Raw genomic sequence first — 18,210 nt, forward strand, 5'->3', positions numbered from 1 at the left:
TTTGATAAAGAAAAAGAAAATGTTGTTCTTTTCCATGTGTTTTGTTCTTTTTTCTTCTGTTTTGTAAAAAAGTTGTTGTTCTTTTTTTAATTATTTTGTGTTCTTTTTAACTTATTTATGTTTTTTAATATTTAATAACATTATCGATAATATATATTTTTTTTGTTTTTCTGTTGTATTTTTCACACGATGTTCTTTTTGAAAAATAATTGTTCTTTTTATAGTTTATCAGGAGAGAGAATATGTTATTTTCATTTTTGTATATTTTCTTTAGTTTTTTAACATTAGTGTTCTTTTCAGGTTTTAGTTAATGTTCTTTTCGTTTACTTTATTATGTTCTTTCTGTTTAGTTTGTTATGTTCTTTTTCGTTTTCTTTTAATGTTTTTGCGTTTTGGTGCAGGTGCACGTAGATCTACGTGCAGGCCCCTGCACTATCCGCGCGTTGGGTCAAATCTGTGCGAGTATTCACGAGGGAATAATAACCGTTGACAATATTCAGTAAAATCGCTGGGGGTCAATGTTAATCTCAGAAAATATTTTCATCGTCTAATAAGCCAGTCTTGTGTCACTGGGGTCAACCTTGCGTCTTTTGTAATCACTGCCGTCAACCTTTGATCGTCTAAATCCCTAAATTAGTAACTCCCTTCAATTTTCAATTTTGTTGATGAACCCTAGTTCCCATCCAATCCTTGTTTTCTCAATTTTATGCGTTTCAGAGCTGATTCCATATTCTTATTTAGCATTACAAAATCAATTATTTGATCAATAACCATTCATTTTTGGTCGAAAACTTGGGTACGCAAAATTTCCAGATTTCAACTATGTTGTTTGAACTTGTGGATTGGGATCTTATCTTCAGAAGCTAGGCTTAATCTGAGAAATTAATTTAGGTTTTGTTTACCCACTGGAAATGGGCAACAATGTGATTTGGACTGTAATTCTAGTGTTTCTGCTCGTTGCCGATGCTTCAGATGCTGCCTTCTTGAGGAATTTCCGGAACTTAGCCGCCTCTCCCCCAAATGAAGATCCCAAAAAACCGGTAAATGTCTTCCTAATTTAGTGTTTGGTTGTTAATTTTACATATTTGGAGCTGATTTTCTTACAATTGTTTATGCATACACTTTCATTGTTTGTGTGATTTGTAGCTGAAATTTGTGAACATATGTACACATTTTCTAAGATTAACTGATAGTTATTGAATTTTATCATACACTCCTTGATTGATGATGCTCTTGGCTGTAGAGTTTGCATTGATTGGAGCTGAATTTGATAATATTATTGGGGGTGTTTTTATAGGGTTCTCCGATTCCAAGTCCTGTTTTGCCCGGGAAGCAACCAAGCTTAGTTGGTGAAGAAGAGAAGGGTAAAGAGAAGAAGCAGATTGGGCCTCCTCCAGCTACTAAAGCTGGAAAAGACAGCTCCAATGATAAGCAGGTGACGAGCACTACACATACCCCACCTTTGACTCCACCACTTGATTCTAAAGAACTTAGTAATACTAAGGAAGCCGTGAAGGAGAAAGAGAAAGGGGAAGAGAAAAAGGAGGAGGAGAAAGAGAAAGGGGAAGAGAAAAAGGAGGAGGAGAAAGAGAAAGCAGAAGAGAAAGGGGAAGAGAAGGAGGAACAGAAAGATAAAGAAAAAGAGAAAGGGGTGAGCAAACCCGTTGTACCTGTTGGAAGCGATGAGAATTGTGATGGGGTAGAGAGAAGATGCCAGGACTTGAAGTCGATGTCTGCCTGCATCAAGAGTTTTGACTACGGTAATTTTGGAAACCCTTTCTTGCTTTGCAGTTGTTGATTATGTTTTGGACTACTAGATTTCACAACTCTTTAGTGTTTTAACTTATGTTTCTTTTGTAGCGGAGTTAGTGAATAGTAAGGAATTTTTCTGTAGATTTTCATAGTAACAATAGGTCCTTGCAATATTTGTGACTGAAATCTTGGTTTTCTGACTGGAAATTGATGTGTGTTTCAGTGTGAAGTCGTGAACTAATGACACCTTCGTAAATTTGATTAAGGCTTCTTGTCAGAGCAATGCAGATGGTTAATTAGCTATAAATTGCAGTTGAATCAGTTTAAAGGTGATCACATGAAAGTAGTTTGCATTTAAGCTTGAAAATTGTGTCTAACTGATAACTCGGAAACCACTAGTCAAGGACTAATGTAACAGTAATGCAACTACAATGAAACCATTGCCATGGTTTAAATCATTATGTAGGACATTATGTTCACACACACAGGTGCAATTGGATAAATGAACTATTATTATCAACACACTAGATTTTTAGTCATGAAGCACAAATTGATGCGGGAAACTCGAAATCTTTTGGAGTAGCTTACAACTTCCTAGTTATCCAAAGAGCACAGGAGAAGTTTCTGAAGGAATTTTCAAAAAGAGTAACGGTACTATAGGGTGGTGTTAGACACATCAGGAGGCATTGCCTAGATTTTTCTTAACTAATAAACTCTGCCCCAATTCTAAAACTCTGTGATTGGGGGGTATGTACATAGCCTGCTTCTGCCAAATTTTGAGCCAAAAGTCAAGCATATTGATGGTCATCGGTCATCGCTGTCGCTGAGTTTTTTTTTTTAATTTAATCTCTTAATACAAGGGGGAGCAGATAGCTCAGGTAATACGGACAAATACAATTCAGATTTTTAAGTTACTCCGCATTAGAATACACACTTATCTATTCCCTTGAAATTCATAAACTCCTGTCCCAAATTTCTGGCTCCTTAAGAGATCTTATGTTATCTTGTATCACCATCATGCGCTCTTAGTAGTCTAATATTGTCCCCTTCACTTGCTTTCTTCATTATCCTCGTCTTACTTGCATTATCTACCGTATTTATTATTCTACCCAATCAGAAGTTATGTTATTCTATGTGTAACGCTATTTATAGGCATATTAGCATAGTGGTGGAGTTGGGTTGGATGCCATGCCATGTATATTGAGCAATATTAGTACTTATCCAAAGAGAACTAGTGTATGCAAGCTCAAGCTATAGGTAAACCCTGCAGCCCTTCACAGACCCTGGCCACCCTGCATGAAACAGAGGCACATCTTTTTTCAGGAATGGGAAACATTTTTACGGATAGCGACAAAGAGGTCACAACACAAACAGAAATTTGAAGGATTTCCAACTTTTGTTATAAGCCCTAAGAAATATTCACCCCGGAGAACCGTTGGGATTATTTCTTTTTTTGTTTTTAAAGAGATTTCGTCAAGTTGTATACACTTGGGGAAGTGGGAGTCGTATACTATACCATCCTTGGCCTCCACAAGTCCATATTATCCATTGTAGCCTTCTGGCTGGTCAAAATGGCCACAACTATCTTATAAATAGATATGTAACTATGTGTGCAATACTTGCGACTCTAAGTATTTTTTTTTCACCAGTTGTGGTGACCATCAAAGTATCCTCTTTCTTACACCCTTTATCTCTGATGCTAGCCTGCAGCATTTACTACTTTCCATATGATAGAAGATGCTTCAGCCAAAGCATCAGCCGCCAGGTACCAAATTTTTTTAATCAACAAAACATAAAAATAATGTATTGGGATTTAGTCAAACTTATGTAGTAATTACACAGTCATCAGATACCATTCCATTGAGGGTTTAGTAGAAATATCCTTTATGCCTTCTGTGGGTACAATTTTTATGTGTCTTAACCTCCCATGATCTTTTTATACTAGATGCTTGCCAGGTCCTAGTGTTGTTTGTTTGCAGCTGGTAATAGGCTTGTTATAACCAAACACGTGCCATAAAGGATTAGGAACAAATCCTGCAAATACAATGTAAAACAAATTGCAATACAACAATATAAAAGATACAAGTGTTTGTGAGGAAATCTATATTTCCTCCCCGCAAATAATATTGTACTCCCTCTGTCCCTTAATACTCGCACCGCTTTCCTTTTCGGGCCGTCCCTTAATACTTGCACCGCTTCTATAAATGGAAATCTTTACCAATATTATATTATTTCTCACACTTACCTACTACCCCACCTACACCCCTACTCTCTACAAAAAATCATTTAAAAATCCACACCCCCCAACTCAACACTCCCCACCCCTTACACATTTCCCACTAACTATATTAAAAAAAATACCCCACTATCAACAAACACCCATTAAATTAATAAGTCAATTTAAATGTCTTAAACTCCGCACCGGTCAAACCGGTGCGAGTATTAAGGGACGGAGGGAGTATTATTAAATTCCTACAAGATAACACAATAAACCTCTTGGGTGATTCCTCTCACCAAATTTGTATTCCCTCTTATTTTCTAGCTAGTACCCCTTTTATAGGCTAAACTAAAAATCCTCGTCTGCTAGAATTATACTTCCCAAGACAAAATAATTCTAGAGATTGATACATACCAAAATATATCTAGTTTAATAAAACTAAGAAACAAAAAATTAACCTACACAAGACTTGTTCGCGGACCTAAATATGTAATAAGAACTTCCTAATTTCCTATCACATGACTTTGTAATTTGCTGCATTTGCTCCACGTTTAACTTAAGAGCCCAACACCAAAAATACTCCCATCATGCACATCAAGTCCACCGTAACACAAATAATCCTTGTTTGATATTGCAGACTCAATTTGACCCCAAGTCAGTTTCGTATTCTCGTCGAATTAAGTAGGTTGTTTTTAATTCCTAACAAGGCTAATGGCACCTAGCAGTCAATATCCATCTAGGTTTTGGCATAAGTGATATCTCAGTCAGCCAATGCCTGACAAGCCGGATACTTTTCCGCCATTTCATGATCATCAAGAGAATGTTTGAGTGAGAATCCTCATTTATCTTCATTAGTAGATATGTTTTTAGTGGGAGGGAGAAGTGGGTCTGGGATTATGTTATGGAGCATAGCTGATCACCAACACTAGCTTTTAAAATCTTGAAAGCTCTGGTTGCAGTGTGGGACTGTGAGTAGTACAGATTTGGAACCATGTCCAGAGCCCAACTAATTAAAGACAGTCGAAGCTGTGATCTTGTGGACTTCAACTGCCATGGGAAGGACTTAAATTCATGCTGAAAGTTTTTTGTCCTTCTATCAAGCATAGGCTTCTCTCCACCCCCCCCCCCCCCCTCCCCTCCTCCCGAGAGAGTGATTTAGCTATCATTCATTCTACTTGGGTCTTCTAAATAGTTTATGGTCACTTAGGCAAGAATATTGAATGAAGCCTTCCAGAGCAGGAAAGGTATCTCTAGCGAGAGCACTGATTTTCAACACATTTATGTGGAAATATAATATATTTTCTCATTTTTTACAAGGTTTATGTATATTTGAGTCTTTTCGGCCATCTCATTTTTCTCATCACCAACTACCGCATCTATTATAATCAAATGGTTTATCAACTTTTTTGTTTTATGCTTCTAAATAGGTCAGACGGGAGAGCAGTGAGTCTGTGACTCCCTACGATCAACTTGTTAAAAAATTCCACCCCCTTTAACTTTACTACTCGTGTTCCGCAAACATTTCTCCCTTAAGCATATTTTGTTTTATCTTCTTTCAGAAGGTTTTGTCAGGTCTTTTCATTTTTGTTTTCCTTCACTCTCCCCCCCCCCCCCCTTTTATTCTTTCTTCCCTCTCTTTAATATTTCTTCAAATTGTATTTTTATATCTTCATTTTTGGTTTCTTCTTTTAACCGACCTCCTTTTGTTGTTCCTTATTTATTTTTTCTCGTCTCACTAACCTCACTTTCACTTTCTCAATTTTTCTTTTTTACTTTCTCTAACTTATCCCTTTTATGTTTCTTGTTTCACTCTCCGCGGACAATCCCTTATGATGGTTCATGTTAGCCGGCCTTAAATCGTTTTGGGACTAAGATTTTGTTGTTGGTTGGCATAGTTTAGAGTGTTTAGACAATTTTCTTTGTGTGAGGGGTGAGCACCTTTGACTGATTACAGTTACATGTTCTTGTTACTGTCTAAAAGTGAAATTGTTCAAAGACACTTTTGTTTTCCATCCTCCGTCTTTGAGAAAGGTTAAAAGAAACAATATTAGCTTAATGCGTATTGTATTTTTAGAGATAGAAAAGTATGCTCAAAGTCTGTCTGTGCTCACTAGCTACTAGAGTTGAAGAGATGTTCTTTTCCATGGTAAGCCGTAAGCGTGGAGGCTATGCACTGTGGTCTGTGACTCTATACTTTTGGTGATTCCTTTCGGCTTGATACACTGGCTGTATAACAGTGATCCGTTATTGATTTCACTGTCAGTAGGGTTTGGGTTGTTTGAGAGCTTACAGCCATTTTGTTATCTACCGGTAGCCAGTGGGCACTGGGCAGGTTCAGGCTCAGCCCATCTGGAATCAGCAACTGGGTTACCTGTTGTTCAGGCTTGGTCCTACTTAGGCCCTGTCCCTGGAACAGACCGGATGGTTAAGGCTAGCAGTCCCAATATTTTTAGCTCAGACTGGAACGTCCCAGAACCTTCCCAGGCTTAGCCAGTTCACTGAACCATTTTTTAATTCTATTTTCTAAAACAATATGGAAAACCAGCCTAGTACTAGCCTGAACTGATGGAGCCTCCATCTATCTTTTTTCAATAAAGTAGGCTTCTGATTTGGGTGGAGTTACGATCTGTTCAGGGTTTGGTCCAAGCCAATGGTTACCTCTACCCCAATCCAGTCTTAGGGTCCAATAATTGGTATGGGATGTTTGCTCTCGACCATAATATATTTTTGACGTGGAGGGTTGACAATAAATTGTGTGTTTCTAAAAAAAGGAGAACAATAAAAGAGACGTAATGACTTCTTTACTCTTTGTGATCTGAGCCCTTAGATGTTTTTCACAATGAGTGAGAAGCCTGAGTTTAATTTTCTTGGTTCTATGGGTGCTTCCATCAGTCCTTTTGTTCCTATTACGTCCATACTCCATGGTCAAAGCTGCTATAGACTCATAGTGCATAGTTTTTTTTTTAATTAGTATATGGACTATTAAATGTTTTCAGCTCCTTACAATTTGTAAGATGTTGCCCCACCGATTACTAGCGATTCTATCTTCTTGTTCTCAAGTTGCAGAGAACAATCCGAATTTAGGCAATCTTTCCGGATTCGCTCCGCCTCACTTGCCGAAGTAGCCTTGCTTATTGCCAAAAGTTGTTGGTCAATACCTCTCTGATCTATTGTGTAAGAGTGGGGCTAAAAAGCTAGGGCGTCAGCTTCTAATAACACTCAATAAAATAGTTGAAGATCTTGAAGTCATGTTTCAAGCTATGTGTTAGATCAATGATTTTTAGGTGGTTAAGATGTTGCCATTTAGAGTTTTTAATTGTTCTGTGGTTAGGCTGAAGTCTTGCTTCGCCGTACTTTCCCCTTACTTGGAATGCTAATGAGATATTGGGGGCAATGGAAAAGTGTCGCAGGACATGCTAATGATTATGTTTTATGTATATGTTGTACAATTTTATGTGATGTTAGTGCTTTCAGCTGATTGGGTTTGGAAGAGCTGGAGAGTTTTTCATTTTGTTCCATTTTACTCTTAACTTGTAGCAGATTCCAAGGATTTGGTCCTCCTTATCCACAACAAAGGGGATAGTGGCTTGAAAGTGGATGTTACTGCAGTGTCTTCTGGGAGTAAGCAGAAGGTGATTGATGTCCTGAAGCATCAGAGTAAACAGGTAAGCTCTTGTGCCTGTTCTGCTCATTTCGATTTCTAATAGTTGAGCAGTAACAAATTCTGATAAGTGTAATCACTGACCCGTGTGTTCTCCGTAACTAATTTATTAGGGTTGCTAATCAATGTTACCTGCTGTTTCTAAGTGTCTGAACTTGTAAGTTAGTATTGTATCTTCCAGTTCATGGTGAATAATAATATCGTTCAACTTTGAAGTCTTAAGTAATAAATTATGTCCCTGCACTTCAGAGTATGCCGAAGTTTAGGAATTAGGAGTCAGTAAAATGCATCAAATAACATTAAAATTTAAATTACAAGTGAATAAGGTATATATTTGGTCTGTTTTCTGGTGGCGATAGTAGTGTCGTGTCAGTTTGGACTTCTACCTCCATGCTTTCCTGCAATCGTGCGTGTGACTGGTTTGTAATAATCTTTAGAAGGAGTTGGATAATCACATGTCAGCATCAGTTAATTTTAGAAGCACGGTATCAATCTTACTATGTGATATACACATTTCATGACTGCATTCACATGCTGAGTGTACATGAGTTAACACATCATGTACTGAAAAAGGTGTCTTTACCTGCCTTGTTGCTTCAGTTGAACTGCTTGAAAGGAGTTATTAATTAACAGAGTTGTAGAGAATTCATAATGTCCCTTATTGTTTACCACAATAGGGTTTACAAATTCAAGGCTAGAATATAGGTTGGGAATGAGTTGTCATTGTTGGAACTCTTTCAATTGGTTAACTGAGTAAGTGAGTATTTTGGAGACTGGAGTACTTTTTATTGCATGGAACCCCTATGTTAAAGCTTAAATACCCTGTTGGAGATTTTTACAATAAAGATATTTTGGGGAACAATAGAGGTATGTTTAACCCAAAAAGGAAATGTGAAAAATAATCATTAAGGAAGTGGTATTTACATTGAAGTTCTGGAGGGATTTTTTGTCTTTATGTCTGATTTACCCATATATTGTAACCATCTATTGGAGGAATTATCTAACTATTATTCCCTGGGTTAGCTGTTAAGATCCTTTTTTTTGGAAGATAGTTAAAGCCTAGTTTATTTGAAATAAGTGATAGCAAATCCTCGTAAATTGTAAATATCACTTGATGACGAGTGCAAACTGGAACAATGAATAGCTAAAAATGTAAGTCAGGGATCTTCAAATTACAGACTTTGTCCTTGTTGTCTCTGTATAACTCAGGTTAAAATGTCAGTTGGTGATGCTGGAATTGATGAGATCACTCTAAATGCCGGTAATGGACAATGTATGCTGCATCTAGGCGTTCCTGCATCACAGGGGAATTTCTTCAGATCAATACCATCATATTCCAAGTTTGTGACTCCCATATACGGAGCCTACTTGATGCTAGTGATAACCTTAATAGCTGGAGGGGTGTTCGCTTGTTGCTGCTGGTTCAGGAAAAGGAAAGGACAGCGTGATACCCTATACCAGGAACTAGAAATGAGTATGCCAGAATCAGCTGTTGCTGCAGAAACAGCAGAAGGATGGGATGAGGTTTGGGATGATGAATGGGATGAAGAGAATGCTGTTAGATCACCTGGAGGCCATAGAATTTCTGCAAATGGTTTGACATCACGAAACGCAAAAAAGGATGACTGGGAAGATTGGGATGATTAGAAATTTTTGGCAGCTTAAAAATGTTGTTGTAATGTGGGAGTTTGCATAGTAAAAACATGTAGGGGTACAAACCCTTTATCATAACACCTTATTTACATATATAGGGGGTTTATAGTGAAAGCAGCTCGAGTTTTTTGACTTTTTTTTTTATGGACAGATTTTTGACATTTTTGGCCCTATGTATATGCAAAAGTTGATTGATTCTTATAGTTATACCAGTTTCTTACTTTCTTTTCCTTGAAAGATAATTGACATATTCTTTTGACTTAAGAGCTACTCCTTTCGTGGACCATGCAACTTCTGGTCTTTTTTCCTGCCTCCAGGAAAACATGTTTAGTGTCTACTTTCTGAAGAAGTGAAAAGATTTTTTTTTTTTTTTTTTAATTTTTTTATAGTCATCAACTCGACGTTATCAGAGTACTAAGTCGTCATTGATTGATGCAAACGCCACCCCCCACGTGCCACTGCTAAGCGTGGACAGCGCGATGCTTGCACTAATCATACCACTGCTGGTGCTAGCCCTGGCAAATTTAGTTTGTTAAACATGATCTATTTTAATGAATCCTAGAAGATTTTAAGAATAGCTTTTTCAATTACGAAATTGTCGTTGGATTTCCCCCCTGAAATTCTGTTAACAGTATAAAACGTCAATCAGCTGAATCTTTCAATGGTGCTAGATAGGTAGAATTGGTTACAAGACTTGCAACTCCTACGGTCCTACCTTTATCCTCAATAGCAAATTGGCAATGGTCAAGGACATTAGTGGGTCTAAAGGGAGGCCTACCTGGGCCTCAGCCCACCCTATCCTCCAGTTAGAAATTTGTAGAGGGGAGAGGGGTTGTTGAATGAGTTAGGCCCTGTTCTTTTTGCCTTAAATTCAGTTTTAGGATTTATTTTGCAGTTCAGTTCAGTTCAGGAGTATTCAGTTCAGTTCAAGAGCATTCAATTCAGTTAAGTTAAGTTAAGTTTAATTCAATTCAATTCAATTCAACTTATTAATAATAATAATAATAATAATAATAATAATAATAATAATACTTGACTTTGTTAGCATTTGATTTATAATAATAACAATAATAATAATAACAATAATAAAAATTATTATATTACTTATTATTATTATTATTATTATTATTATTATTATTATTATTATATATAACTAATTATTTATTATTAATTATTATAATTTATAATTTATTATTATTTTTAGTAATTAAATACGGATTATTAATTATTTTATTTATTATTTAGTTATTAATTATTAATTATTCTTTAGTTATTAATTAACATTTTTTATTATTATTTTGTAATTAACTAGAGATTACTAATTACTAATTATTAATAATTTATTGTTTATTTATTATTATTATTTATTATTATTATTTATTATTTATTATTTATTATTTATTATTTATTATTTATTATTTATTATTTATTATTTATTATTTATTATTTATTATTTATTATTTATTATTTATTATTTATTATTTATTATTTATTATTTATTATTTATTATTTATTATTTATTATTTATTATTTATTATTTATTATTTATTATTTATTATTCTGTTAAGTTAAAGTTAAGTTCAGTTCAGTTCAGTTCAGCTCTAAAGAACAGGGCCTTAGGCTTAGGTCCTCTTTGATTCGGAGCTATTAGCTTAGCTATTAGCTGGTTGAGTTAGTTACTTGTGTACAAATATTTGGTAAACTAGTAGTTAGTTGTTTAATATGTAAAATGACAATTCAAGATATTGACATACTTTGTTTCTTAATATTAGACAAATAGTTTGTTGTGTTAATTATCTTCTCTTTATTTTTTGAATAAACATTGAATAAATAAAGAAATTTTAAATTATTTTTTTCTTAATTTAAAAGTTAAACAATATATTATTTGCAAATAAAGAAATATTATTAATAAATAAATGATATTACAAGCATGATTGGAATAACTTTTAAATTTTCAATTGCTTCAAAGTACTAATATAAAATTTATTACACCAAAAAACGAGTCTAGTAAATAGGGTGAAATGAAGAAGAAAGTGTGAGTAATTTTTTTAGGAGATAAATAATGCAGGGCACCAAGTTGAGTAGTGGTTGTAATTATAGGCAATAGTAGAACAAAATACTCCAATTATTTTCATTCACTTTCTCAAACCTCTAATTGCCAAAAGCTTATATATATTGAGCTTTTTCAAATTAGTTTTTTCATCCCAAAACTTTTTCAAACTTCTCTTAACCAAACACTTTCAATTAGTTTTTTCTAAAGGTCAAACTTCTAATTCAATCCAAAAAACCCTTTTTGTCTCAAACCTCTCTTAACCAAACACCCCCTTAGACGCATGGCCGGAACCCATTAGAAATTGTGACGACAATGTTGTAAATGAAACACAACATGAGGTATTGTATTATGTCAATTAGTTTTGTACTCGTTGAAATTTAGAAAACTACTCATCATTTCTTTCCAAGAAATACTAAAGACTGCCCTTAGATTTGCCGAAATTTTAAATGTCACCGATATATTCGTAAAGAATTGTCTATCATCCTCGGATTTTAATTTTAAAAGACACTTTAGAATTTTGATAGTGAAAGAGAAATCATTAATTTCCAATTTGGTGCATGCTATTGCTACATGAACCCCATACCATGAAACAAAAGCAAAACAACTTTCATTCCCATACACCGAGTCACTAACCACATGATCATAATTAACTATGTGCTTTAACGTAGAATAAACAATAAAGCACATGTCATAATTTGGTTGATGAGGTCCCCTTATGGTGGAACATTATTTGATTGAGCATCAAATAACTTCAAAACAAAGTTGTAATCATTATTCCTTTTCTTTCTAAAGGCTACATTTCACTTTAATTTCGAGATTAAAATTAAAATTTTTATTTTTGACAAGGTTATAAATGGAGGAGATCGAAATTCAAATATGTAACATATGCATACAGTAACACAGATCCTCAGACATAACCAGTATGTCAATAGATCATTTATAATTTTTGGTGTTTTTTTGATTCGTCTTGAAACTAATGGTGAAAGATGTACAGTACATTAGAGTCTTTAGGGGGCTAAAAAACAAATGTAACCGTTATTTTGAACTAAAGGTCTTGTATCCACAAGGTGTACAATAAATTTATTGTACACTAACATAACTTTTACCTAGTTTTCTCTAACTTTTATATTATTAAAAAAAGAAGTTGATAGATAAACATTTTAAAGTGTTAAATGATTAATTTTATACATTACCTGATTTTGAAGAAATATTTTTTATTAAAATGAAAATTTTATCACTAAAAAATAGATAACTTTTACATATGTAAGGTTAACTTTTAAACATTTTACTTCAACTTTAACTTCGGTGTACAATATTTATCGTATACACCATATTTTTTTTTTTTGGCAGAACGTACGCACCATGTAAATAAGAATTTGTGTATTTTGAAATGGCGGGAGTATAATAGAGTAGAGACATTCAAAAGTAAGCTGTAATTATTATGTTAGTCTCTAATTAATTATAATTAAAAATGGCAAGTGTGAATGTTGGGAGTGGTAGTGCGTGAAGGTGAAGGGAGTTCGGCATGCATGAATTAATTTATACAATTATACGTAGTAGCTGCACGTCTACGGCGTGTGTTAGGACTTAGGAGTAGTAATTATGCAACTGTGTGTTTTATTGTGCCATGTCTTAATTTTGTTGCTTAAAAACTTTCCTACTTTTCTTTCTGCGCAATTCTTCATCTTCTTGTCGGAATTCTAAACAAGTTTGTGCATTCATTTCAAGACACATATTTAAACGATATTTCTTGTCAACAAAATCGATATTCCTCTACACGGAAGTGATAACATTTTTTGGACATCCGAAATAATGTATGCGAGTAAATGTGATATATGTTGGGGTCCGAGCCTCTGGTGACTGGTGGGGATACTACTACATGTACACCTGGTTTACAAGACATCTTGTACACATCTTGGGACAATGATAGAGTGACTGGTGGGGATACTACTACATGTACACCTGGTTTACAAGACATCTTATACACATCTTGGGACAATGATAGAGTGACTGGTGGGGATACTACTACATGTACACCTGGTGTACAAGACATCTTGTACACATCTTGGGACAATGATAGAGTGACCCTAAGGGTTGGTAACTCTTTTCATATTGAATTTTGATTGGTTACAAATGCATTGAAACTTTACATACAACACTTTCTCTCTCCAATTAATTATGCTTATATATTATTTTATGTTATATGTATCTTAAGGGTTGCCAACCCTTAAGGTCAACCAAACATTTTCCCACATCTTGTACACCATGTATTTCTATTGGATGAAATGACATATTATTGTCTTTAATTCTCATTTTTTAGTGAGTTTGATGATATGTCAACACATTAATGATGGTGTACAAGAGAATCTTGTTGGATTTTAGTTTCTTGTTCTTGCATTAATATGATGATATGTCAACACATTAATGTCAACACATTAATGATGGTGTACAAGATGATGATATGTCAACACATTAATGATGGTGTACATGTAGCCTTTGCCGACTGGTGGTACATAAAATCAATGGATTTTAGTTTCTTGTTCTTGCATTAGTTGCATCTCGCAATGTTTACATTTACTCAGACTGAAGTAAGTCAATATGCAGTGGTTGACTCGACTCTTGAGTTTCAGTTTGATGGTTGTTGACAGTTGAGCTAAATAGCTAGATCTTTGTACTTGATACCGAGGTGTTAAATAACTTGAGTATGCTATATATAGAAATGATACTCAATGAACTGCTATATGTGGGTGTCAAACACACCAAAAAGGATTACAGCAAACAAAAACTACCAAAAAAAACAATTGACAAAAAGATGTTGAAAGGGAAATGACACTTTGTAATTTCTATATACCCTCTTCTTGAAAGTTGAAACCAAAATAATAACTAATCTTTTAGTCGCTTGAAAGCCATCATTTACAAGCCTCTTAATGTGGTATAAGACTAAGCTAAACCTGTTCGATCTCCTCATCTCGTCCTTCAGAAGGGCATTGAATGAGCTCCAAAATATTAATAACTTCTGCCATGTCTGGACGATTTGATGGAACTTGAGACGCGCATATCAAACCAAGCTTTATAACCGGGATAACTTCCTCTACGACAAAATTCCCATCAAGTCTTTGATCGATACATTCCTCTGCTTTCCCTTCCTCGAGTGCTCCTCTAACCATTTCAGCAAGTACAACAACATCATCTTCCATGTATTCTACTGGCTTCCTTCCAGTTACAATTTCAAGGACTAAGATGCCAAAACCATAGACATCACATTTCTCTGTTATCTTTACAGTTTTGTAGGCAAATTCAGGTGCCATGTACCCAAGTGCACTCTGAATCTTGCTACTCAAAATATAACGGTCTACCATAGGCAACAACCTTGCCAAACCAAAGTCTCCAACCTTTGCTTCATCGGAGTTATCAATCAGAATATTCGAGGATTTAAGGTTATAGTGAATTATCTTCATTTTATGCAAATGGGCTAAACCCTTTGCCACCTCAACAACTATATTGAACCTCTGGTGCCACGAGAGAGATGCTGTTCTGCTTGGATCTTCATGGAGGTGCTTGAACAAACTCCCACCTGGAACATACTCGTTGATCAGGAGTTGCAATGATGAAGTCCAGTAATACCCTTCTAGTGCCACAAGATTATTGTGCCTCACTTTTCCGAGTTTCTTGACCTCCCTCTCAAACTCTTCTTGAGACTTGATTAAGCTTGAGATGCTGAGCTTCTTGATTGCAACTGAACGCCCATCTCCTAGAACCGTATGATAAACCACTCCAAACCCTCCACGACCCAGCTCAGATTCCTTGTTGAGGAGAGCATGAGCCCCCGTTCCAAAATCAGCTTCACCTGAAAACATGACAAGTTTTCCATATTGGGAATCACTCATTGGTGAACCACTGAACTCATCCTTGCCGGAGAATTCCAAGGGAACAGCTAACTGATGAGAAGAATTCCGGACATGGAAGTTGAGAAGAGAGATGACAACCACACCAAGGAAGATGAATGCAGCAGCACCAATAGCAATTAGAGCAGAGACACTGAGCATAAGCCTTTTGTGACGGGCATTAGGTGGAAAAGAATCATCTTCAGAATCAGTTGATGGGTTTGGGTTGAGGACAATGGGCTTAGGATGGACTGCAGGGCAAGACTGATTCACAACTGATCCACATAGGGATGGATTTCCATACACTGATGTGAGAGGGATACTATCAAAGAAGCCACCTGCGGGAAGTTCTCCTTCAAGGTTGTTGTTCGAGATGTTGAAGACAGCCAAGTGCGAAAGATCAGTTAATTCCTTTGGTAAATTGCCAGTCAGATTGTTATGAGACAAATCAGCAATCTCAAGGTTAGTCAATTTCGCTACCGTAGGAGGTATCGGACCTGTAAGGTTGTTCTCTGACAGATTTCTGCACATTAACAATTTGAAATCATATAAATCCTTGTTAGACCTTGAAATTGAATGTCTACATCTATGATGTTCTCACTACATAATTCGTATTCATGTACTATACATTATTGGATAATTAAGTTGCATGATTCTCTGAAAAAGAACTACATACTGATGCAAAAAACAGAAGCTGATATGCAGCCAAATATCTAATTCGCTACCACATAAACACAAAATGATATTTCTAGCAGATACAACCAGAAGCAAACTACAACTGTTTAACACATAATGTAATACTACAGCTGAGAGCATACAGAAAAAAACTCAGCAGTAAATCGTTAATATACAAGAATATAAAAAGATGAAGAGGATAAAACTTACAATGCTGTTAAGGATGAGCATTTTTCGATTTGAGAAGGGATATGGCCGGTTAATCGATTTCCTTCGAGCCTTAGCTCTCTAAGTGCGACTGCACCTCCGACTTCCAAAGGGATGCTTCCATTTAGCATATTGTAACTCAAATCAACAACTTGTATCACATTCAAATCACCCACACTTTTGGGAATTGAACCTACCAACAAATTACCAGACAAATTCAAGAACTGCAAGCCTCTGAAAGCCTTGATCTCAGTGGGAATCACACCAGATAACTCATTCGAAGATAAGTCCAGAACCTGAAGACTCTGATAAGAAACTGCATTTGTTCTTAGAGGTGGAAACTCAATAGTTCCTTTGAATTTATTCCCAGACAGTAAGAACTTCTGTAATCCCAACCCAAAAATCCAGTTTGGCATTTTCCCTTTTAACAAGTTCTTGCTAACATCAAGAGCCAGAAGTTTATCACAGTTCATCAGAGATTGAGGTAATCCACCTGTGATTTCATTGGAGGATAAATTCAATTCCTTCAATGCCCCAATGTTCCCTAAAGTAAAAGGGATTCTTCCAAAGAATCGATTTGCCGAAAGATCCAAACTTTCAAGGCTCTGCATATGCCCAATCCAATCAGGAACTTCCCCACTCAGTAAATTCCCATTCAAACTTACTGTTTTGCATATATTAAGCTTCTGTAATGATTCTGGAATCACCCCAGAAAATGAGTTTTGACCAAAATTAACTGACTGCATTTGTGAACAGCTCCCTATATCTTCTGGTAACAGCCCAGAAAATGCATTTCCCCCTAGACTAATCACCCTCAAACTGTACATTTCCCCAAACCCTTGAGGAATCTGACCTTCCAACAGATTATTTGACAAATCAAGAGTCTGCAACCCATTCAAAGACCAAATCTTTTCAGGCAGACCACCCGAAATTCGATTCGATGACAAGTTAACAGACTGTAATGTCATACAGGAACTCAAAGAATCTGGTAATGCACCAGACAACCCATTATTAGCAAAAGAAACAGACTTTAAAGACCCACATTGTTCAAAAAGCTCACTAGGAATAGACCCAGATAGATTATTCCCACTCAAATCAATGGATTGCAAGCTCCAAAGATGAGCAAACTCAGGATTTACACTCCCAGAAAGATTATTGTTAGAAAGAGAGATTATTTGCAGAGATTGCAGTCGCAACAGACCTCGGCTAATCTGACCGGAGAGCGAAAACCCATCAAGATTAAGCTGAGTGACCCTGTTAGTTATTGGATCACATTGAACTCCATCCCATTTACAAGGACTGTCATCACTCTCATTCCAAGACACTAATTTTGATTGTGGGTCATTAAGACCTGCCTTAAACACAATTAACCCAAGAACATCATCATTCAAAGTATCCAAACACAGCACAACAGAGGGTATTATTAGCAGAAGAAGAAAAAACAGCAAATTTTGCACAACCATTTTTTGTTTGGTGCTATTTTTGAGGGAAAGATTGAATCTTTTGGGTTAAAATGCCTAAAAAAGCAAGGTAAGATAGCTCAAACAGGAAGCAAATGCACCCAAGTAGGAGAATACATGCTTTATTTTTGTGGGTATTGCCCTAAAATTGAAGGGCACTTCAGAGTTTCAAGCAGAAAACAAAAACAAAAAGGGATAAATGAGAATGTATTGATATACTATCCAGGAAACAAACAAGGTAGAAGATTTTTCACGAATTATTTTTTGGGATGTTCTTCTAATTTAAGGAAAGATATGTAGAGTGAGAAGTGAAGAGATCTTAGTTGAGAAGGGCCAAAATGGAAGATTTTGAAGGAGAGAGAAAATGGAATGTGGGACAATGAAAGGAATAATTTTGAGAGGGCAAAGCTTTTTATATTACTGTAATAATCAAACAAACAAACAAGAAGAAGGCTTATGTTGAGTGTAAAGATGTAGTATGTCACTACGTGTCTATGTCCACTAGTACTTTGTCCTTGGTTCAAGAGAAACAAAGAATTCAAGAGAATATCACAAAATACAAATAAGTACTTGATCGGGGATTCGGTATATATAAGCAAGGTTTAGCCTTATAATTTCAAGGTTATGGTACTCTATATTAAATTTTA

At 35.6% G+C, this 18,210-nt stretch overlaps 2 protein-coding genes across 2 annotated transcripts; one reads left to right on the forward strand and one right to left on the reverse strand.

The window, feature by feature from the left end:
• Positions 1 to 515: 515 nt before the first annotated feature.
• LOC110776730 (uncharacterized) lies at positions 516 to 9,504 on the forward strand. Its single transcript, XM_021981286.2, has 4 exons — positions 516 to 1,040; positions 1,298 to 1,760; positions 7,511 to 7,635; positions 8,841 to 9,504. The coding sequence occupies exons 1-4, from the start codon at positions 912 to 914 to the stop codon at positions 9,276 to 9,278; spliced, it is 1,155 nt and encodes a 384-aa protein (XP_021836978.1). The 5' UTR covers positions 516 to 911; the 3' UTR covers positions 9,279 to 9,504.
• Positions 9,505 to 14,049: 4,545 nt separating this feature from the next.
• On the reverse strand, positions 14,050 to 17,999 carry LOC110776731 (probable LRR receptor-like serine/threonine-protein kinase IRK). Its single transcript, XM_021981287.2, has 2 exons — positions 16,107 to 17,999; positions 14,050 to 15,744 (listed from the first exon to the last, which is right to left on the reverse strand). The coding sequence occupies exons 1-2, from the start codon at positions 17,564 to 17,566 to the stop codon at positions 14,283 to 14,285; spliced, it is 2,922 nt and encodes a 973-aa protein (XP_021836979.1). The 5' UTR covers positions 17,567 to 17,999; the 3' UTR covers positions 14,050 to 14,282.
• Positions 18,000 to 18,210: the final 211 nt, after the last annotated feature.

This window comes from Spinacia oleracea, chromosome 5 (assembly GCF_020520425.1).
Source record: "Spinacia oleracea cultivar Varoflay chromosome 5, BTI_SOV_V1, whole genome shotgun sequence".
Lineage (NCBI taxonomy): Eukaryota > Viridiplantae > Streptophyta > Magnoliopsida > Caryophyllales > Amaranthaceae > Spinacia > Spinacia oleracea.